Genomic DNA, 24,611 nt, shown 5'->3' with positions numbered 1-24,611 from the left:
TTTGTTGCAAAATATTGTAACCCTTTGAAAAAATGAAACCCACCCTTCAGACCTCATTTGCTGCATTTTACTCTTTGCCAAACGGACAAGTGACATTGCATTAAGGATATCTTGGTCTTTTCTTTGCAAACACTCAGACAATTCATTTGTATGTCCAAGAATATCAAGCATCAAATGAGCACTGAAAATGAAATCAAATGACTCAAATACTCCAACCATATTATGTATTTTTGGCCATTCACCCCTTTGTGAAGTATCTCATCCAAGAGCTATGAGTACATCATGAATTGTGGGATACATAGCAATCATGTTGACCACAATTTTATAATGAGAGCCCCACCGAGTGTCACCAGATCTAGGCAGCCCCATCTCTTGATTTAACCCACTTCCAGATTCTAGTATACCACACTCAAGTGCTTTAATGACATTGGCATATTGGTGATGTCAAAGCATGCCATGACGCTTACAAGAGCTACCAACAATATTTAGCAAGAGGGATACTCGATCAAAAAACCACACACAATCATCATTGTCTTTGGCAACAGCAACAAGAACCAATTGGAGTTGATGTGCAAAACAGTGAACATAATAAACAGATGGTGATTCTTTCATAATGAAGGTTTTCAGCCCTTTAATCTCTCATTTCATGTTACTAGCCCCATCGTAGCCTTGACCATGGATTTGAGTTATAGTCAAACCATGACTAACTAGTAAAGACTGAATTGCTTCCTTAAGTGATGAAGAAGTAGTATCATCTACATGAACAATTCCAAGAAACCGCTCACATGGTCTTCCTAATTTATCAACATAACGCAAGCAAAGGGCTAGTTGTTCTTTATGAGAGACATCACTAGACTCATAAGCTAAAATTGTATAGTGATCATCCCCAATTTCCTTAATGATTTGATCTCTAGTCTCTATTACACAACATTGAATAATTTCTTCTTGTATGTCTGGGCTAGTTAATGTGCAATTACCTAGAGCATTCTTCAAAACAAACTTGTCGACCTCTTCATTATTTGCTGCAAGCCACTTCAAAAGCTCAATGAAGTTCACTCTATTGCTAGACTCTTCACTTTCATCATGCCCATGGAATGCTAATCCTTGCCGCAAAAGAAATCTCAAACATCTAAGTGAATAAGTCAACCTAATCTTGTAGAGACGGCGCTCCTCATTATCCACCTTCATAATTTTATCATCAATTGCTCCATGGGGAGTCATAAATAAGTTACATCTTTCTTAAGCTGCGTTGTGAGCACTTGTTACACCTCCCACATGTAAATCAAGTGCATCATTTCTATTCCAATTTCTCCAACCACCTTCAACAAATGCAGATTTCTTACTTTTCTCCTTTCCAAACAAGTAGCACACAAAGCAAAATGTTGCTTCCTTCTTGACACTGTATTCAATCCATGGATATTTATAAAACCACATAGGATTGAATTATCAATCCCTATTTCCAATTTTTCTACTTTCAAATTGATGTGCATAAGGTTGGAATGGACCTTTAATAATATATGATCGTCGAACTGCATCTTGATCATTGACTGGATAATTTGCAATGGGTTGTCTTTCCCTGGATCAAGTGGAAGCCGACTGATATCATAAATAGGTTCTTTTTGGGCAACTGGAGGTGGATTTGGAGGCATTGGAGTTGGAGTTACATTTTCTTCAATCACCCTATCTTGATCTGGTCCATCTTCTTGTTCAGACATTGAAGTTGGAGTTACATTTTCTTCAATCACTCTATCTTGATCTTGTCCATCTTCTTGTTCTTCCATTTGCTCTTCTGGAACAGCTGCAGCCACAGAAGGAGATTGAGAACAAGCCTTCTTCTTTGACTCATATTTCTGGAAAAGAGAGGCAATATCACCACTCCTCTTCATTTTTAACAAATCTACATGAGAATTATATGACGTTTCAATTTACCAAACCAATAATCCAATACCGTAAAAACATATAATTAAAATTAAATCAGTTTTATATACCCATACCTTGTGCACTTTTGCTGTTCCTGGCTTGCCAATTGTAGAAACGTGGATCCTCTGAATCTCCGATCCTAGCTGAAAGAAAAAGGAGAAACGTGAGTACAGAGTATGGCTTTGGCTTATCAAATAGCAATTGAGTCTTCATCTTAGGCTTTTGATGTACATACCCGATCCTAATGGCTGCTGAGTTGCTGGTTGCTGCTCACGGCTTAGCATTTGCCGTCGTGGACTCGAGGTCCTCGTGGAGTCGCCATGCCCTGTGCTCGATCCGATCTTGATGGCCGCACCCACACCGTACGGAGGAGAATACGTGAACCATCAGTCTCTCGCGAGTCGTGATTCTAGAAGGCTGGCCAAGCGACGTACACGATCAATTCTCCAGTACAGACTACATGGATGGGCTTCGGTTGGGCTGAGCGCAGGGTGGTCCGTGGCCCACAGGGACCACCCTGTAGCTCTGCCCTACCCTTAGTCCCGTTCGGTTCCTCCTCGCATGAGGGTGAGAGTTCGTTGTGTTTGATGTGGACTCTTGACATTTCTTTTTCTTTTCATTGCAGTTATTGATCGGTTCTGCACGAACTCCATGAATATTCTCTTTATTTATACTCTTTCTAGATAAATCAATTTCTATAGTGGTCTTAGGTCAAACCTTTTTAAGTTTGAACATTATTATAGAAAAAACATCAAGATTTATGAAACCAAATTAGTATAATATACACCATGTCGATGAAATATGGTCGGCAGTCTACCTAGGGGTATGCCCAGGGTAGTAGATTATCAGCAGACAGATGCGCAAGCTACAAATAAGATGGTGACGCAAGACAAACATGAGGTTTTATCTAGGTTCGACCATCGTGAAGGCGTAATACCTACGTCCTGCGTCTGATTGTATTGATGTATGTCAATGAGAGATGTTTTTTAGAGGGGTCCCCTACCCGCCTTATATAGTCCGGGGGGTAGGGTTACAGATCTAGAAACTAATCCTAATCAGTTACAATTGCCATAGGTGGCCGGATAAGGATTCCTATTCTAACCGACCAGGATCTTGCTTGATCTCCAAATCTACCTTGATTCCTTGTGCGGGACTCCGAACAGATTGGCCGGGCCACGCGTCATCTTCTAGTGGGCCAGACCCCCTGGTCCGGGCCGGCCCAAGCCTAGCCGTAAGGGTATAGGGGTTAATACCCCCACAGCTAGTCCCCGAGCACCATGTATTATGCTACGACACGCTGTTCGATCTCCTTCGGCTAATGCGATCCGTCTTCATGTCATCTCCATCTGGTTGAAACATTGACCAAGCGAATGTGCCAGTATTCTGGTCAGAATAGAAAGCAGTAGACCACGATTATAGCCGAAGATTCCGGTTGTCCAAAGAATGCATGGTGCTCTAAAGAAAAAAGAAAAAGATTTCTTTCCTGATGAAGTGTGCCCACTTGTATTTCTGAAAAGAAATGTAAGTGACCCTTGTACAATAGTAGTTATGGCCAACAGTCAGAGCGTAGGGGTCGATAAAATAAACACATTCACCGCAAAGTGAAGTGTGCCCACTTAGTCCCCGAGCCTGGTAGTAGGTGACGTAGGCACGTGGTGCTAGGGTCTAAAAAGAATTCCCACTGAAGTTGAGAATCCAATCGTCGTACAAGCAATACGAGATGCACTGGTAGGTGCATCGTACCGATGTAGTCACTGAGCTTGCTGGAAGGCGAGGTATCAGCCTTGTAGCAAGGTCTAAATAAATGCCTCTCAACTGTATGTGAGTACAAATCACATGTAGCCGAGGAGAGCGGTCTTCGAGAAATGTCAGGAGAGTGGTCGGGGCAGTCCCCGAGCATGAGAGTGGTCGGAACAGTCCCCGAGCACGATGATGGTCTGGATAGTCCCCGAGCACGATGGTGGTCTGGACAGTCCCCGAGCACGATGGTGGTCTGGACAGTCCCCGAGCATGATGGTGGTCTGGACAGTCCCCGAGCACAAGGATAGTCGCGACAGTCCCCGAGCACGAGAAGTGTGGCCAAAAACCATATGTCACTTGTACTATTATTTTTTGCATTTATTTATTTACTTGCTCTGTCAAGTCCAATCTGACACGTCTGGTCAAAGAAGTAGACGGGTATAGCACGTCATACCGCCTTTATGTCTTTTCAAGCAAACAGTTGCGTGGCTCTTGTAAGTAGGTGCGTCAGCGTGGGCCCTCCCACACTGGCAATGAAGAGACAAATATATTGGCATAGATCTCGAGGCTGTGAAAACAATCGTCTACGGCGCGTGCGCACGTCTCCCAAGAATCTCGGGCAGATGAAACGACATAACTCTTGGGTTAAATATAGTATAAGATAGGTAAGTTACTTTTTACTGAACCCCATTGCCATTCGCAGCCGCAGCCATCTTCTTCCTCTCGCCAACCCTAATACCTCAGAAATTACCACCCATCAATCCTCCACCATTTCCTCGTTCATCGGCAAGGCCAGAGTCATGGCGAAAAGCGATGCGCAGAAGAAAGCAGGAGTCATGGCGAAGGAGTGGTGGAAATCAAGAAGCAACGAGCAGACCATTGAAGACCTCGTCACCATGGGGGTACCCCACAACAAGGAGCTCATAGGATGGCGTGCGCCGGAGGGCGAGGGGTACCCCAATCCACAACCAGGTGAGATCATGGTGTTCGAAGACTTCTTTAAGCGGGGATTTGGGGTTCCGGTACATCCTTTTCTTCAGGGGCTCTGTCTTTACTACGAGATTGGGATTTGCAATCTGCATCCCAACTCGATCCTCCTTGTCTCCACTTTCATACATCTTTGCGAAGCATATGGCGGCTTCCAGCCATATTTCGATTTCTTCCGCCATCTCTTCTGTCTGCGGAAGAAAGGAAGCGGCGGTTCGAAGATAGCCGGGGGTGTGTACCTCAACCTCCGTGATGGCATGAGATCCCAGTATCTGCACTGCCCATGGAACACGTCGCTAGACGACTGGTACAAGAAATAGTTCTATATCCGCGAAGAGCCGAACACGATTACATTGTGAGGCGTGGGGTACATTCTAGAGAAGAGGACAAGCTGGTCAGAGAAGTCCGAGCACCTGGAACAGATTCCAGAAATATTTGGAATGATCCCGTGGAAAAAACTGGATGGTCCGAGCATGGTCGGGAACTTCATCAACCGACGAATCCAGCCCTGCCAGAGGAGAGTACATCCTAGCTATGAATATCAAGGTAGCGCGGACCCGACGATGACAAGGCAGGAGGCGGTTGACAAAATTGAAGTCAAAGCCAGAATTGGAGAGCTATTTAACTTAGCTGATCCAAATTATGCCAGATTGAATGACATCGAGCACGCTTTCAAGCTTGCCCGACATCCCCCGAAGGTAACTCGTCTTACCCTGTACCCGTAGGTTTATATTGTGGTAGGATAAGTGGAAACTTACTGTGTTCACCCATTTTTGTTACCCAGGTTAATGATCAGGATAGAGCGACAGTGTTTGCGTCGCCACCCCTCGGAGTGGAGTGGCCACAAGGAGCTGGTCCCACCACCCAGACCAGCGTCGAGATCAAAGAGGAGGACGTCGACTGGGCGATGCTCGGAGCTAGAGAGGAGGCAGCGGCCCTAGTCGCTGGTAAGCGACCGGCTGCCCCCAAACAGCCGAAGAAGAGATCAGCAACCACCCTGCTCACTGGGGGGCGCTAAGTATCAATGAGCCCAAGGAGGGCCCAAAGGAAAAAACTGCCAGCAAGCGTCGACAGGCGATTTTTTCCTGGTCGGACGATGACGCAGAGGAGGGAGAGGACGCAGATACCTTTCAACTTGTCCCTCGAAAGAGGAGGAAACAACTGGAGTATATGGAGCAGGGTGTCTCCTCCGTGCCTATGGGACCCACATTACCGACGGCGGTGAAGGATGCAGTCGGGTCGACCTCGGGAGTACCTGGGCAAGGAATGCAACCGGCGACGAGAGAGACAACCCGACCGACCACACCACCGACCACTACAACGCGAAGGACAAGCGATGGAGGTGTCAGGCACCAAGGCCCAGCGATAGTGCTGGATGTAGAGGGAGACCAGGAGTCACCCTCACAGCACGTGGAGCAAGTGCGGTCGAAGAGACGTGCATTCGCCACATCATTCCGCGCTTCTAATATGTAAGTATTTGTAACCTTATTATAAGTTAGCAATTTGCATTGAATATGGTTGCCTTCTAAACTTTTCTTGGATGTACTAGTCCGGTGTCCATAGAAAGTCTGGACCAGCTAGCCAGAAGTGTCGTGGTGCCACCAATAAGTTTAGAGCAGACTGCCCAATAGCCAGCCACCGAGGAAGCCATAGCAGAAGATCCGTCGGGGCCCCAGCAAAGGAGCAGTCAGACAACAGTCCCCGAGCAGGTGGTCGAGGGACCAACTGAGCTGGGCATGAGTGCTCCGAGTGCTAGACCTGCTGAGGGCAACACTTCAACATCGAGGGTGACGGAGCAGACCGAGGAGCAACAACCGGAGGTGAGAGCACAGCCCACATTCACCGACGCTGAAGCCCGTGGGAAGGCTTTGGTGATCGCAGAAGCTGCTGACGCCGGACCAGCATCGAGACCCGAAGAAGAGCTCGAAGAGGACAAAGTGGAGGAGGTCCTGGGCCATCTGTAGGACAAGCGACAACATGTGTATGTGTCGTGTTGGTGGAACAACCAATGGGTTGTCCATGAGGAAATCCTAGAGGTCGAAGAAACCAAGAAAGTTGAACGGGCGGCAAAACGGCTGGTGACGGAAGTGCAGGTAAGCTTCGCTTCACCCCCTGATCTCGCTGTCTAGTCGCAGCTATCTTACTTAGCTATCTGCGCATAGGACTTAATGAAGACCACAAGGTACTGGAAGAAATGCTTTGACCAGATCAAGGGAATCGCTGCAAGCAACAAGGAGCTGACGGCGGAGGTGGAACGCTTACGCCAGCGACTTGAAGCCGCCAACCATGAAAAGACGATGCAAGAGTCCCAGAACCAGAACCTGGTCATCCAGCTCAGTAATAAAGAGCGGGAAATAACAAGTAAGTAGCCACTTTATCACAACGATGACTGACAAGTGCTGTTGCGTTGTTGGTAGTAACGGCTGTAGTGCAGGCTTAGAAGCCGAAGTGGTCCATCTCCGAGAGGAGAATAGTCATGCGGTCGTGGAGTGTGATTGCCTGAAAGAGGACAACAGAAAACTGGCACAAGACCAGTCGCAGCTCCAGGACCACACTACCAAGATGACAGAGGAGCTGAAAGGTAAGTTTTCCAAACCCCTTTGCCCATTTTTTTTGCCTGCCATAGTTTGGCGTAATATAGCGTCTTAACAGCATGTACGGTTTGCAGTTATAAAAATCAATGCGAAGAAGCATCTGGAGGCCATGATAAAAGACCATGACGGCTGGAAGGCGCAGTGCCAAGAGATCACCAAGGATCGTGACACCTGGAAAAACCGGTGCCAGGAGGTGGCAACGGGCATTTTGCTGGTCCTTAACCTCATCGATCCGACGCTAACAGAAGACGTGCCAAGGACGCCGCAGCTAAGCTTGATCGAGAGATGTCGAAAGGCATGGGGATGGTTCTAGGAGTTCGTGAAGGAGGCGGGTGAGTACATAGGCACACATGTGCTAAGCATGGTACGTGCTCACTACCCCTTGATCGATCTCAAGCGCCTGGAGGCTAGATACCTAAAGGAGGTAGATCTAGATAGGGCTGAGGAGCTACGGATGACCCAGCTGGACTTGTCGGCGAAAATAATTAGCGACATTAACCTGTGTGGAGGCGCGACACCATCTGTACAGGGAACGACATCAACAAGTCAGCTGGAAGCGCTGTCATTTTTAAGCCAACCGGCGAAGCCTATGGGCTCGACCAGCCAGGCATCGGTGGGGCCATCTTCTTTAGCTCGATTAATGCCAGAGTCTCCGAGACCCTTGCACGATGTCAGGCCTAGCGAGCAGCAGGTGCCGCGTGCCCTGACCAGCCAATAGTATAGGCTATAGCTGTAGAAGAAGATGTAGTTGTGTTATTGTAAACTTGGACCTTTTCAGGCAAGCTTGTAATAACATAACTGTATATCTACATAAGCTTGTTTGTTTTGTAGAAAACGTATTTAAGCTTGGATATCATGTTGGTGTAACTAAGTGAGAACATGTTAGCGTTCTGTTTAGTTGTACCAGTTTAGTTGACACGTCATCCTGAAAGGTTTGTATGGCCCTAGTTTGTCTTGTGGTCAGAGTGTGAGGTGCGTAGCTTGTACACACGTAGACACACACAAGTCAAACCAGAGAGGACCTGCCGATCACCTGTAGCGTAGAGAGCAGATCCCATGCACACGTTGGGAGGAACCGGAGATAGGGCCTGCTCCGAAAACCCGAGAAGGAATGGTGGTCGGTTTTAACTGGTTGAGTTAGAATAACAATAGACTTCGAAGTGACACATTAGAGTGGTCGGAGAAATCATAATAGCTTTATTGAATTAAATCAAAAGTACAAGAAGGGTACATATCTCAGTAACTAAGCATAGAAACACCTAAGCTTGTCGATGTGCCATGAATTGGGTACGTCTGTATCGTCCAGGTGAGCTAACCTGTAAGATGTTGGTCGTGTAACCTCCTTGATCATGAATGGCCCTTCCCATGGGGTTGCGAGTTTGTGGACGCTAGCCTGATTCGTCTTCCACTTCAGGACCAGGTCCCCGACCACGAAGAACCACTCCTTGATGTTCTTGTTGTAGTACCTACGCAAAACAGCGAGGTATTTGGCTGTACGTACGCAAGAATTGAGTCGCTTCTCTTCTGCACTATTCACTTTTAGCTCCCATACTTCAATGGCCTTGTCTTCATCGAAGTTCTCTACTCGTGCTGATCTGAAGGCTATATCCGCTGGGAGCACTGCCTTAGTGCCATAAACCATAAAGTATGGTGATACGCCGGTATTACGACTGCGCTGGGTTCTAAGGCCCCAGACCACGGCTGGCAACTCTTTGAGCCATCTTCCGGGAGCTTTGTCATTTTCTCTATACATCCTCTTCTTAAGTGCGTCCAAGATCATACCATTTGCCCACTCGACCTGTCCATTAGCTCTAGGGTGCGCCACCGAGACGTATTTTACTACTATGCTCCTTTCATCGCAGAAGTCCCAAAAAACGTTCTCGGTGAACTGAGTACCTAGATCAGTGATGATGCTGTTGGGTATACCGAAGCGGTGGATGACCTAGTCGATGAACGCAACAGCCTTTTCTGAAGATGCCTTGACCAGGGGCATGTACTCTATCCACTTGGAAAACTTGTCGATCAGCACAAAGACGCATGTAAATTTCTCAGGGGCCGGTTTGAAAGGCCCGATCATATCCAGTCCCCAGCATGCGAAAGGCCAAGAGGATGGTATTGTCTGAATCTCGTGTGCTGGCACGTGGATTCTCTTGGTGAAGGAACTGACAACCTTCACAATGGCGGACTAGCTTCTCTTCATCGGCTACGGTTGACGGCCAATAGAAACCTGCTCGAAAAGCCTTGCCAACCAGCGTTCTTGAGGCCGCGTGGTTGCCGTAGGAGCCAGAGTTGATTTGGTCTAGGAGATGTTCACCATCCTCCTGGGTTATACACTTCATCAAGATTTCCTCCTTTGTATTCTTACGCCACAATTTGCCATCGACGAGCAGATACTGCTTGCTGCGACGCATCAGGCGTTCATTTTTTGTCCGATTGGTGTAACCGCTACCATCTGTCTAGTACTTGATGAAAGGTACTCTCCAGTCAGGGTCCTTAGTGGTTGGAGGTGGTTCGGTGGTGTTTGACGCTGGAACCGTAGCCACCAATGGCTGGTCTAGAGGCTTGTCGACCGTGGGATCTTCTTCATCGATGGAAGGCGTGAGCAGGTCTTGAACAAATACGCCATGTGGGACTTTGGCTCGGGATGATCCTAACTTTCACAATGCATCTGCTGCTTGATTTTTGTCCCAGACCACATGTGTGTACTCAATGCCATAGAACTTGCCTTCTAGCTTTCTGATCGATTTGCAGTATGCATCCATCTTTTTGCTAGTCGTATCCTAGTCCTTGTTGAGTTGGTTGATGACCAGAGCCGAGTCTCCGTAGACATAGAGATGTTTGACACCGAGCTCGACCGCAATGCGCAGACCATGTAGGCATGCTTCGTACTCGGCGGCGTTATTAGACGCCGGGAAATAAATCCTGAGGACGTATCGGAGCTGCTCCTTGGATGGTGACATGAAAAGGACTCCTGCTCCTGCACCATCGATGTTGAGAGAGCCATCGAAGTACATCTTCCAATACTCAGTGGGCCCCTGAGAGGCAGGTGTGCTTAAGTCTGTCCACTCGACGATGAAATCGACAAGTGCCTGAGACTTGATTGTAGTACGGCTTGTAAATTCCAAGGAGAAAGGGCATAGCTCCATTGCCCATTTGACGATGCACCCGTTCGCATCCTTGTTGCGAATGATGTCTCCCAGAGGGTACTCGGTCATGACCACCACACGGTATCCATCGAAGTAGTGTTTCAACTTTTGGGATATAATCAGTATGGCGTAGATCAGTTTCTGAATCTGTGGGTACCTAGTCTTGGATTCATTGAGTACCTCACTGGTGAAATAGATTGGTCGTTGTACCTTGTAGATGTGGCCAGGCTCGTCGCGCTCGACCACCATGGCAGTGGAGACCACCCGATTAGTTGTCGCAATGTAAAGCAGGAGGGTTTCATCTTCTCTGGGAGCAGTAAGGACCGAAGGTGATGTAAGGAATTGCTTTAGCTATGTAAAGGCAGCGTCTGCTTCCTCCGACCACTCAAACTTCTTGGTTGCTTTGAGCAGCTTAAAAAATGGCAGTCCCTTTTTGCCTAATCTTGATATAAAATGACTGAGGGTAGCCATGCATCTGGTGAGCTTCTGAACATCCTTCACCTTTTTAGGTGGCTTCATGTCCAAGACAGCTTTTACCTTCTCTGGGTTAGGGCGTGTGCCGTCATGACTGACGACGTTGCCGAGCAATATACCAGATGGAACACCAAAGATACACTTCTTTGGGTTTAATTTCCATTGGAATGTGTTAAGAGCTGTAGAGGTATGTTCGAGGTCGTCAACAAGGGTGTATGCTTCCTTGGTTTTAACAACTACATCATCAACATAAGCCTTGACGAGGTCATCTTTTATCTCGTCGTTGAGGCAGGCCTATATGGCGCGTTGGTAGGTAGCCCCAGCGTTCTTGAGCCCGAACGACATGGTCGTGTAGCAGTAAGCGCCGAAGGGCGTGATGAAGGATGTCTTGATCTAGTCGTCCTTTTTGAGAGCGATCTGGTGATAACCAGAGTAGCAATCGAGAAAGGAAAGCAACTCGCAACCGGTAGTTGAATCTACGACCTCGTCTATGCGAGGTAAGCCAAAGGGGTCTTTAGGGCAGTGTTTGTTGAAATCAGTGTAATCAACGCACATTCTCCATTCATTATTCTTTTTGCGTACAAGAACCGGGTTGGCTAACCACTCCAGATGATACACTTCTTTGATAAATCCGACTGCCAAAAGCCATGTAACTTCTACCCTAATAGCCTCCTTTTTGTCACGAGCGAAACGTCATAGCTTCTGCTTGATAGGTTTGGCCTTGCCGTCGACATTTAAGGAGTGCTCGATCAAGTTCCGAGGTACACCAGGCATGTCAGCGGGTCTCCATGCGAACACACTCACGTTGCTCCTTAAGAACCTAACGAGCGTGTCTTCCTATTTAGGATCCAGGTTGGCCCCGATAAGGGCCGTTTTGCTAGGATCACCATCGACCAACTGGATCGCTTTGTGCTCTTTAGACTTGATGTTCTTGTGTGGGGCCTCGAGCTCTGGGATCTCTAGGTGGTCGGCTGGCGTCTTCTTAGCGTCGAGCGTGGTCTCGGCCATGTGAATAGAGAGGTCGTGAGCCTCTGCTATTTTGAAGCTATCGTCCTCGTAGGTATAAGCTGCGTATACGTTGCCCCTGAGAGTTAGAACCCCTTTCTCGATAGGCATCTTGAGCATCAAATACCTATAGTGAGGTATGGCCATGAATTTGGTGAGCGCTGGTCGACCAAGGATAGCATGGTAGGTGCCGTCGAAGTCAGCGACCACGAAGTTGACGTAGTCGGTGCGAAAGTGGTCCGGGGTACCAAATTGCACAGGTAGCGTGATCTGCCCGAGAGGTGTGGAGCTCTGTCCGAGGAGAACACCCTAGAACTGTGCCTCGTATGGCTTGAGATCAGCCTGGGTTATCTTCAGGGCTGGCAAACTATTTTTGAATAGTATATCGATGGAACTACCGCCGTCAATCAGCACTCTATCGAACTGGACCTTGTTGATACAAGGATCGAGAACCAGAGGAAAACATCCTAGCTCAGGTATTGCGGCCCATTGGTCCTTTCTGCTGAAGGAGATCTCACGGTGAGACCAAGGAGGGAGCCGCGGATCGGCGATGAGGTTGTCGGCGTTGGCCACGTTCAAGCAAGCGTGGGCGAGCAGCTTGCGTTCTCGTTTGGTCTCGATGGACACTTTGCCTCCAATGATGGTGTGGACGCGATCAGTTGGCTTGACGTACTTGTGACGGGGATCTGCGTCTTCATCGTCATTGTCCTCGTTACGCTGCTCCCCTGCGTCGTTAGGCTTGTCGGATGTATTCAGAGCCTGTTGGCACGTGTAGATAGATTTGAGGACATGGCAATTCTCCATGGTATGGTTTGACTTAGGATGGAGCTGGCAGGGTCCTTTCAATGCTTTGGCGTAGTCTTCTTCGTAGTTGCGACGTCCGCCACCTTTTTTAACGGTGTTGACCTCACCGTCGTCTTCCCGAGCATGCTTGCCCCTGTAATCGTCACGGCGTTTACGCCGCTGATTACGTTGGTCGCAGGAATCGTTGCGCTGGTTGTGGTGATCAAAATTATCGTTCCGACCATGGTTGCCACGGTAGTCGTCGCGGTGTGGGGGGTGGTCGGAGCATGGAACCCTTGCTGCTTCTTCGATGATTATCTTTTTAGCATCATCGGCATCCGCATATTTTTTTAGCAGTGGCCAGGAGCGCTGTGACTGATTCAGGTCTCTTGCGGAGGAGCTTGTCCCTTAGGGCGTCGTGGAAGCGGAGACCAGTGGTGAAAGCCTCGATTTCCTCATTGTTGGAGATTGATGGGACCTTGATGCGCATCTCCGAGAAGCGTCGGACGTACTCGCGCAGTGGCTCATCTTTGCGATCTCGAATCCGCTACAGATCATATTTGTTGCCGGGTTGCTCGCAAGTAGCAATGAAGTTGTCGATGAATGCTTGCTTGAGCTCTCACCAAGAATCAAAGTAGTTTGCCGGTAAGCTGACCAGCCACTAGTGACCTGCATGGCCAATGGCGACCGGGAAGTAATTAGACATGACGTGCTTGTTAGCCATGGCTGATCTGCACGCGGTTTCGTAGAGCATGACCCATAATTCAGGGTTCTCCTTGCCGTCGTACTTCTGAAGTTTTTCGAGCTTGAAGTTCTTGGGCCATATGACTTGGCGAAGGTGTGGAGTAAAGTGCTTCAAACCCGGAGGGCCGTGGGTAGTATCATATTCCATACGGTGATAGCTTTCGTGGGATGCACGATCGTTGGCTGTTTGGTTAATGCGATCGCGCAGATCGCGTTCTCCGAGGTAATGGCGGAGATCGTTATTGCCATCATGGCGATCCCGGTTGCCACCCTGGTTAACCCTGCGACCGCGGTTATCACGGCGATTATCGCGGTTGTCTTAGCGGTTGTCGTCCCGGTAGTCGTGGTGGTTGTCATTCTGACCACCATCATGGCCACCGTTTCCGCCTTGACGGTTGTCTGATGGGTCGTTGTTGCGCGAGCCACATTGGTTGGGTGGCTGTGAGCGACTTGAGTACTGGCGGCTGTGGCTTGATTCGACTAAGATGGATGGAGCCCGGGCTTGATTTACAATCTCTGCGGTCTGGGCCATAGCAGCCGTCAGGTAAGCTTGTATATCATCATGAACTGCCTGGGTTTCCGGGGTATTGGGTAGTCGTTGCATTATCACCATAGCAACAGCTATGTTTGTAACACCATAGGTGTTTGTCACTAGTTAAGCAATGGGTTTAAGCTCAACCTTGACATATTAAGTGATGATGAAGATGTCAAGGTCAAACCTATGAAAATGAGCCCCAACCTAAACTCGGATATTGCACCCTTGCTTTACATATAGGCCCTTTTAAAGATATATGATTGGCTGGTGTTATTGGAATATCTTCATGTGTCTCACATCAATACCCATCTATATGGATCACTAGAAAAGTTTCATGAAGTTTGGAATCAAAAAGTCACATGAAATGATAAGTTATATCCTTATTGGAATGACTTTACTAAGTGCTTGAATTGCACTATTAAGTGAATGGAAATGTAGGTCATCAACCAAACCTTGCAACCTTGCCCAAATGACTCTGATTGAACTCCACAACAAAAGTCATGAAGGGTTCATATTGAGCAGAAGTCAAGAAAATGCCTCAATCGGTCAATAACTCTAATTTAAGCTTTACAGCGACGATACTTTGACCTATGTTGACCAACCACTTACAGTGCTTGCATGGAGTTGCACCTTAAATAAAAGTTGAAGATTGAGTAGAGTAGAACAAACTTTGTTTTTGGAACAAGAGCCAGATCAACTTAGAACTAAGTCAAACAGAGGCTCGAAAATTGAATCAGCGGCTGTTTTCAGACTTAAAATTTTTCTAAGTCCGGAATTCATCGTCGTCGCCATTGGCGTCTCGCGTTCTCCGAAATTCGTTAAGCAACTTGAGTTGGTCTAAAAATAAAAGTTGAAGGTTATATTATGGAGAAGAGCATGCAAAAAGTTGCACTGAGTTTGACCGAGTTTTGACCTCCTAAAGCGAATTCCCGTGACCGTTATCAACATGTTGACACTATCATATTAAGGCTTAATTAACTGCTGATCTGTTGCTCAAATGACTTGGCACCCTTAATAAGAAATGTAGAGCAGACCGAGGTGAGCAAACTTCGTTTTGGGCCCATGGACCAAATCGGCCCGTAGCTAGCCCAAACCTACGCTCCACCATGTTCACTCCGTCGCTCGCCAGGTGTTCGCGAAAATGCCCCAACGGATGCCGCGTGCCCCGTGCGTGGCGGCCATGCACGAGCAGCGCCCCCACCTCCATGCCGTGTGCCCCTGCGCCTGTTGCGGATGAGGAGAGCCCCGGCCGAGCGCTCCACTTCCTTCCTCACTCGTGCTCGCCACCTCTCGCTCCTCTGCTCGCGCTCATCGTCGCCGTGTGCGCAAAACGGTGCGCCGCCGCCATGGCCGAGCGGTGAAGCTTGCCACCACCGCATCCCCGCCGCTCTAGGCTCCCTCGCGTCCTACCGTGTGCGCCACCACCTTCCCCGTCGTGCGCCACCCCTTCTGCTCCACTTTTCCGGCCACCGCAGCCGTCGTAGCGCCGTCGCCGCCGGAGCAACCACCGGCGCTCCACCTGCTCGTGCGGTCGGCAGGCCACAGGCCGCCTCGGGCCGAGCTGGGGAGCCCAGTGGGTGCGCATGGACCCTTGGTCCCTCCCCGCCACTTTCCCCGCCACCGACGAGCATCCTCCGGCCGGCAAACGGCGGGCTCCTGCGCAGCTCCTTCAAAAATCGCGAGCAGGGACCTTGGCTTCGAATTCGAGTTTAGGGAGGGGCCTTTCTGTGAACCTGTAGACTCAGATGAATAGTGCCGATAAGGACCTATTTGTAGTAATTTGCTGAATCTTTGGAAATTCATAGTAATTCATAGGAAATTCGTAAAATAGCAAAAGAGGACTTTTTGGAATCCTTGTGAAATTCTCTATGCATTAGATCTATAATATGGCATATTTTAGTTTCAATATTTTGCGGTAAAAATAGATTTGTGCAGTAAGGTTGTAATGCTAGTTGAATTTGTTATTTTCCATAACTGTAGATCTAGGGCTCCAAATGAAGTGAATTTTTTATGGCATGCTACTCATGTGATAGTTGATGTGTGGTAAAAATTTCATGAGTATTGGGTGAAGTATGAGTAAGTTATTGGTTTATCTCGCTCTCACATGATTTCTTGCAATAGCAAATTGTCTTTTTCGTAGAGGCAGCTATACTTATGCAAATGGTATGAAATTTGTACAGTAGACTATTGAGAGGATATGTGAGCCACTGTAATTTTTGTAGAATTTATTGTATATTTTTGGTATATGTTCATTAAGTCACCTTGTTATCTAAAATAAATTAAGAAATGCATTAAAAAATTTATTTGGTCATGGACACTAGGTTCTCTGGTGTTCTTTAGTCATGTGTAACATGTTGGTAAAGTTGGTTTTGCCTAATTATGTGTTTGCAACATAAGTTAATATTTATTTTCTTGCAAATGTGGTTTATGGACAGATCTGGGAACTTAGCAAAGTTCTTCATGACAATGTGCTTTGTTGTGAAACTTGTTTATACAAAAGTTGTAGATAATTTATGTATCTAGCTACTGTTAAAATTTGGTATCATTTGGCCGAGTAGTGTTTGAGTTACAACTGTTTAAAGTTAGAATACAGGATTTGTTGCTCTCTGTTTTGTATGAACCAGTTTCTATAAATGTATAATTTCAACCTACTTAATTTGGGAATCATGCTGTGATGGTTATAGATAAAATGTAGATAATTTCATAAGCTTTCCAAAATGTCTTCTTGCAAGTCATTTGGATTTGTGTAACTCCAGTTATAGCTAAATCTTGTAGCTGCTGTTTGCATGTCCAGAAATTGGCAGATTCCAATTATAGTGTTTGCTTGTATATTGTTAAGTGTGACTTATGCCTTGAATGATGACTGAGTTAGAGCACCTGAGATCTTGGGAAACTTGTGTCATGCTTGGTGTTGTCGCCTTCTTTGCCATCTTAGCATGATAGATTGTGTGATGTTTAAGTTAAGCATCGCAAAGTACTTAAGTGTGTTAGTGTAAACTATGTTTGTCTTGCTTGCTATCTTATGATGCGTCTCATGGTACTATTCTTCATATTTATGCACTTGTATATTGCATCTCATCTAGGTACGCTAGATGCACCACGTGAAGGATGCGATGTTGGAGCCAAACCCGAAGATTTGGTTTGGTGGATATATCCCGAAGATGGAAGGACTAAGCAAGTGCTAGGACCGGAGATGTCACCATGACGATGCAAGCTAACTGAACTGACTTGTGTCGGATCCCAGGCAAGCCCCGGAGCATATTAAGCCTCCTAATTTCCGAAATGCAGTTAAAGTATTATTGTTACATATATATATTGTTGCATTAAGTTTAGGTGTTGGATGCAAACACTTGCTGCATTGGTTATTCAATCCTTGTCCAGATATTGATACCCTGAATCCTATGTAGCTCAGGCTCGTGTAGTGCTTAGCCCTGCTTAAACACGGTAGAAGTCAGGTGATTTCCTATCACCTGCGAGATATAGGGATATACATATGGCACGGTTGGCTATATTTGCTATTGTGAAAAAGAACCTGTCTTAATTTGAAATGAAGACCGGGCGGAGGCTTGCTAGTTTGTAGTGACTCCGTCTGTGTCGCTTAAGGACTGAATCTTGGAGCCTTTCCTGTTCATGTTGAACGCATGGCTCTCTCTTAGTTGGCCGTGTCCGAAGACCGACCACGAAGCCGAGTAGCTCACCTCAGGCCGGGAGTCGATAAGTATAAAGTACGCCTCGGAAGGGAGCCGTAGGCGTGAGTCCAAGGGTAGGTGATTTAAAAGTCCTGATCATCCTGGCAGAAGGGTAATCCCTGAGAGTGCTGGCGCTGATCGAACCCGCGAATTTGGTTCCTGAGTTGTCCCAAAGATGACCCACGGCTACCCTTGCAAAGTATGCTAGGGTGAGAGTTAGGAATACCCCCTCAGCTGAGTTGTAATTCGATTCGAGTCGCCGTCTCTCCCGGTTAGTGAGAACTTGACGGGCTTATCTCCAAAGTAGATACACTAAATAACATAATGGTTCAGAAATGATGATATGATGATGACAGCCTTATTATACCTGCTATGGTTAATATTGTTTGCTCCTAATAAGTGAGTGCTTTAGTACAGGTGCAAATCTAGTGGACATGTAAATGATGATAAACTTGATGCGAAGTTTAAATTGGTTACTATATTCATAAGCTCTTTTATGCAACTGTGTCCAGCTAGCCCACCTCATAAGCCTTGCATGACCCTTGGTGTCATTTATTTTTGGTTTCCGACGGGTAAGTCTGGCTGAGTACATTCGAGTACTCAGGGTTTATCCCACCATGTTGCAGGTGAAGTTCTCGGCCTGTTGAAGATGGTGGCTAACCGCCGATGGGCTCGGTGATTCTATAGTTACTTCTCATCTATATGCTTTTGTCGGATGATGTCACTTATGCTAGCAATGTATTTGGAACATATATTAATGTAATCTTTTGAAAGCTATGTTGTTTTCACTAATCGGTTTTGAAACCCAAACTTGTACTATTATTTGTGAATTCATTTGTAATATTATTTTCCGCTGCAACCCTGCGTATGTGATGTGTATTTGCTTAATCACGCGATCTTGGTTGTGATGTTGATTTACTGAGGTCTTTCGGGACACTCGGCGGACTACCGGGTTTATATGAGTGAAAGTATGTGTGTGTCAACGTGTTAGCGGGGACAGCCGTACTTGATCTTGTATAAATTGGGCAGTTCTGTTACAACGTTGGCGCTTGGAGTCCTGAAGACCTACTTGTCCCCCACCCTATCAAAGTCATTGTTAAGGTCGCGCGGTTGGACCCTTATGCGTCGTGCCTCCTCTTCTGCCTCGGCTTCGATTTGTCGGTGATTAAATAGGTCAATATTGCGTGCTTCGCGTGCTAGCCTTTCTTGTTCTGTTTCGTCAACTATCGGTGGTTCGTCATTACTGACAACATTGATCAAGTCTCCTCGCCTTGGTGGGATAGATGGGAATCATGGGAACCCCAGGGCATGGTCTGGGATATCCAGATCGTATTCAACGCCTTCATTGTCATGATCCTGGAGCTCGGTGTGGACGGTGCCATTAGATGCGATGCCGGACGAGGAGCTTGAGCCACCCTCTTGAACTGTGTGGACCGATCCTTCTTTATAATCCTCAATCCGGACCATGTTGACGAAGTTGCGTAGGCCGTAGGGCTGGGCCTTGTAGTTCTCCATCGAGGCTTCGTACTCGGAGAGCTGGAGACCCGTTGCGGGGGCTGGCTGGCGACGAACAGAGCGCCCTTCAGGAGTAGAAGTGACCACGAGATCCGTACCGAGTCATGCAGGACGACTGGCCCGAGCTGGTCGGGTAGATCTATTGTGGGTTGTGGTTACCTGCTCATTAGGTTGACTTTGAATCGAACTTACCAGAGCTAGGGTTTCAGCAAGTTTGGTGCCGACCCGATCGATGGAGTCGAGCAGGTCGGTGTTGTCGATCTGCCTCCCTTTGTAGCGAGGAAGCGGACGACGGGTTGTCGGCGTGGCTAAAGACGATGCTGGCGTGGCCGGAGCTAGATCCACCGCGGTCGGAGCCATAGCCGATGCAGATGAAGCAGTGGTCGACGCAGATTGAATCCGCGCCTCCTCCGTGGTCATGGCGATGTAGTCGTCGGAGTCAGTGGTCCAGGTGATCTGGTCGATGGTAAGCGTGAGGCCGTTTGGCATAGCCATGGAACCGGGGATGATGACCATCTTGTTCGTCTGGAGAGCAGTACGCACAGCCCCTACCTGGCGCGCCACTGTCGACGAAATATGGTCGACAGTCTACCTAGGGGTATGCCCAAGATAGTAGATTATCGACAGACAGATGCGCAAGCTACAAACAAGATGGTGACGCAAGACAAACACGAGGTTTTATCCAGGTTTGGCCGTCGTGAAGGCGTAATACCTACGTCCTGCGTCTGGTTGTATTGCTGTATGTCAATGAGAGATGTTTTTTAGAGGGGTCCACTGCCCGCCTTATATAGTCCGAGGGGCAGGGTTACAGATATGGAAACTAATTCTAATCAATTACAATTGCCATAGGTGGCCAGATAAGGATTCCTATTCTAACCGACCAGGATCTTGCTTGATCTCCAAATTTATCTTGATTCCTTGCGCGGGACTCCGAACAGATTGGCCGGGCCACGCGTCGTCTTCTAGTGGGCCAGACCCCCTGGTCCGGGCCGGCCCAAGCCTAGCCATAAGGGTATAGGGGTTAATACCCCCACACACCATAAAATATATATTTTTCTATAATTTGTTCATTTTGTGTCATAAATATTTGTGCTCTTTTCTATGATTCTGGCCAAACATAAAAATATTTGAATTAAGACAATTATAAGAATTGATTTATTCAGTGACGGAGGGACTATACTCCAACGACTTATCATATTTTTTCTTGTGTGAAAAAAAATTCATGAAAGAACTAACATATATTGAATTTAAAGAGTGACGCCCTCTCTAATAGTGAGCGTGAAAGGACCTAGGATGCTGCCTAGAGGGGGGTGAATAGGCGTTTCTGAAAATTAACACCTTTAAATGCGGAAACAATTAGAAAGGGGAGTTTCCAAAATGAAAACTCCAAATCAAGAGTACTACCACCCCTCACAAGTTAGCCACAAAGTAAACAAGGTATAAAGGATATATCTAGAAGCTACAACCCTGCAACACCAAGTTAGAACAGAGAATAAATATTTTCAGTGCAGGCAGGAAATACCGGACGTGTCCGGTATACACGATTTCTGCAGATCAGCCCCGAACTTGCTCCTTTCGTTTTCTATCTTCAAACCAAACTGCATGCACCTAATAGAGATGACAATATACACAGAGAACCTGCAGCACAGCTAGAGCAACACAAATATCAAATGGAATGCGAATTAAGACACGATATTTGTTTTACCGAAGTTCGGACTCGTTCGAGTCCTACTCTCCGTTGAGGGGGCTGCGGGCGACCCAGCGAAGGTCAGCCCTAGAGGGTACCACGAAGGTCACTCTAGCCGGAGTCTTTTCCAACTCCTTTTCCTCCTTCCACTAATTTGATTCCGAGGCGGCGGAATCGACCGTTACAAACTTTCCGAAGCAACCACAATCTCTCGGTTGCTCTCCGGCGACGCCTAGCCGTCTAGGACCGAAGAGTCCAAGAGTAACAAATGTGAATCACGAGATTAACAATATGCACAAGTGCTCAAGTGGTGGCTTGCTCTCTTTTTCAAATTCTCTCTTAACCCACAAATTGATTTTGCAATTTGGATCACACACTCACTAAGAGAGGGTTTAGGAGAGTTGGCAAGGCTCAAAAACGTGTGTCTATCTCAGCAGAATCAGCAGCCTCCAAAGGTGGAGGCTTGGGGGTATTTATAGCCCCCTTGAAAAACTAGCCGTTTTATAGCCGTTGCAATACCGGACACGTCCGGTATGCATACCGGACACGTCCGGTATGACTCATACTGCGCCAACGGTAACTAAGTTACAGTGAAGTTGTGAGGCGTCGGAACTCCCGAAGAACGCTGGGACTTCCGACCATCGGAACTCCTGACTCAAGTCGGAACCCCCGACCCTCAGTAATTTTGAAAAACATGTAACTGAGTTAAAGTTAGTGAGGTGTCGGAACTCCCGACCGTCGGAACTCCCGACTTACGTCGGAACTCCCGACCCTCATGGCTTTTGAAAACTAGCCGTTGGCTTCTGGTCATCCATACCGGACACGTCCGGTATGACCAGGACAGTGAACCCTCCAAGTCGGTCGAAGTGCGACACGTCGGAACTCCCGACTAACCAACCCGAGAACAACAATTTTACAGCTGCTGGACAAATACCGGACACGTCCGGTATGAATACTGGACACGTCCGGTATTGCCAGAACAGCAACAAATCAGTTAGCTCTTTTGTCTCTCAAATACTCAAAACTCACATGGGTTGGCTTGAGCACTTATGAAACATTATCTATCAACATGATGCATCCCTCTTAATAGTACGGCATACCTATTAAACTCAAGATAAACGGAAATATGAATTTGTACCACTTGAGTTGTTCTTTTTGAATTGATGCCGTCCCTTCCAATCTTCATCAAGTAAGGGTGCTAACATGTTGATGTTGATCTTTTCACTTGAGCATGGCCATCTTGAGCATGTGACTTGATTCCATTCATCAAGTTTGAATAATCCCAAATGTATCAAGTCACTTCTATCAAATACTTCATTATAGATTTGATCCTTCACATCAATATGACCATCTTAGCTTGATTAGTACCTCAACTAAATGCAAGTACTTTCTTCTTCACCCTAGCTAGGTTCTTCGGCCGCCAAGCCGTCGCTTGCCCTTCACCCTTGCTTAGTACCTCGAAGCCTTTCCTTGCTATCTTCACCATCTCAAGCCATCAAGTCACATCTTGTGTTGAATCATCCATTCATATGTATTGTTATCCTTTTTCATTTTAATTTAGCAAGCTTCAAATATGAGACCATTCCATATGCAATCCCTCATGTCTCATTAACTAATAATCATGAACTTGCTTTCTCATAGTACATGGAAATCCCACAAGAAATAAGCCTTCACATGAATTCCATTTGCATTGTTGTCTTGTGCTTGAACTAGATTGTTTATACAACAACACATCATTTTGGCTTTCATTAAGTACCTGTGAGATAACCTATTACCTGTTCACACTTAGCAAACGGGTTAGTCCTTTAATCACGTTGTCATTCAATCATCCAAAACCCACAAAAGGGCTAGATGCACTTTCAGAGCGAGAATGGTAGTTTTGAAGAAAAGGAAAGATGGGAAATGGTTTCGAGAATCTATTTTGAGCCTGATTTTTTATTTTTTTTTCTAAATTTTGTGATAAAATGTCATGTAGAGAGTTTTTTTTTTTTTGATGCTCTTATCATTCGCCGAAGAACGTTAGACGAACCAACCAGTTTTAAAGTCTCTAACAGCTACTTGTTCTTTAATTTTTTTTCTCTAGAGATCTTGTGCAATAACCAACAAAACGTTGCGGTGGTTTGTCTTCATCAATGTCTGCTGGACTGCTGGTACATTGTGTTCATAGGTCAAGTGTCAGTATATGAACTGTCTAAGCTAACGTGCAATGTATACTCTGATCGGTTGTTTGTGCGAGAGATAATAAGTTACATTTTGCAAAAAAGATAATTTCTTTGTTCTGATCACAATGTAGTTAGGGATTTAAAACAATCTCCATTCATGAAAGAATGCGGTTCTAGTTGTGTCGTTGAAGTTCATTTAGACATTGTTTGGATGCATGCGTATTCACTTCAACCCACATGTGTTGGAGTGAAATGGAATGAATTTTAGTTTAATTTCACTCCAATCTACTTCGACACATATGGATTGAGATAAATACATGCGTATCCAAACAAGACCTTAAGCATATTGTTTCGTTTCTGTAGGCTGCATGGGCCTTGATCATCAGCGGCTGATGGTAGTGGGCAACACTCATGATGAAGACGAGGAAGGGCCCACTTTGTTTCGTTACCATTCCACTTAGAAATGTATATGGAGGCCCGCTTGGTTTAGTTACCACTTATAGTAAAGTACAGTACGTATGGATTGATCTTGTATTAGTACGTACCTGCGTGCATGTTATTTTCCCTCCATCCACAACTTTTGCCGTTTAAGGCCTCATTTGGATGTATATGTATCTACTCCAATCCATATGTGTTGGAGTGGATTGAAATGGAACTTAGTGTAATTTCACTCCAATCCACTTTCACACGTGTAGATTGAGATGAATACATGCACGTCCAAACAAGACCTAAAGTGTATCCGCCACAAATATTAAGATATATATATATATATATATATATATATATATATATATATATATAGGGAGAGGCTATTCAGTAGCCAGCTACAGAATAAGTTATTCTGTAGCCACCTCCATTTACCATAATTTTATATACTAATTTACGATAATGTCAATATATATTTACTATAGTTGGGTTACTATAACACACTGGGATATTTACCATAACGTTACAGTAAACCACTTAGTAAAGAGTTACTATAATCTCATAAATTAACATAATAATTATCGTAACTCAAGGTGGCTACAGAATAAGTTATTTTGTAGCCAGCTACAGAGTAGTAGTTCTATATATATATATATATATATATATATATATATATATATATATATATATATATATATATATATATATATATATATATATATATATATATATATATTCACTATTAGACGCTGCTAGTGGGCTTAAGTTTGTGTTGTGTTCGGCCAAGGACCGTGCGCCTAGGGTTGTCTCTTTAGCAGCGTGTTTGGTATAGTCACTGGCCTTCCATATTCGGCATGCCCTCATCCCGCAGGCGCCAGCACCGCTGCTGCTCATGAACAAGATTACAAGAGTGGCGATTGTGGTTGCCAAGGAAGAGCAGGATGCCGCTAACTGTGCCTTCCACGAGCACGACGCAGAGCTGGTTGTTGCTTTCGTTCATGCCCACATGGACCGCGACATGAACGTGGTTTTCTGCTCTTGCGTAGGTCGAGGCCACTGAGTAAGAGGTCATCATCTCAATGCATTGTGCATGCGCCGACCGCCTCCGCTCCAAAGCCTCCCTTATTTGACCATTTATCCGATCCAACTCTCAACATCCACGATGCCATGGTCCAACATGGTGGCGCTGCCATTGTCAACCTTC

At 46.2% G+C, this 24,611-nt stretch overlaps 1 protein-coding gene across 7 annotated transcripts in view; it reads left to right on the top strand.

Annotated features, from left to right (window-relative positions):
* LOC136459864 (protein TIFY 9-like) overlaps positions 1-23,706 on the top strand; it is a 39,847-nt gene extending 16,141 nt beyond the window's left edge. For 2 of the 7 annotated variants that reach the window (XM_066459700.1, XM_066459702.1), the window contains one exon: positions 23,345-23,706. In XM_066459700.1, coding sequence (XP_066315797.1) covers positions 23,345-23,442 — 98 coding nt within the window. In that variant the 3' untranslated portion in view covers positions 23,443-23,706. Of the gene's footprint in view, positions 1-17,011; positions 17,354-18,221; positions 18,398-22,902; positions 23,307-23,344 lie in introns of those variants that run through there. The other 5 variants (XR_010760277.1, XM_066459703.1, XM_066459699.1 and 2 more) reach the window with 5 other exon arrangements.
* The last annotated feature ends 905 nt before the right edge of the window (positions 23,707-24,611 follow it).

The sequence above is a fragment of the Miscanthus floridulus genome, chromosome 6 (genome assembly GCF_019320115.1).
Source record: "Miscanthus floridulus cultivar M001 chromosome 6, ASM1932011v1, whole genome shotgun sequence".
Lineage (NCBI taxonomy): Eukaryota > Viridiplantae > Streptophyta > Magnoliopsida > Poales > Poaceae > Miscanthus > Miscanthus floridulus.
Note: the sequence above shows the minus strand (reverse complement) of the source record. Positions and strands in the feature narration are given on the sequence as shown.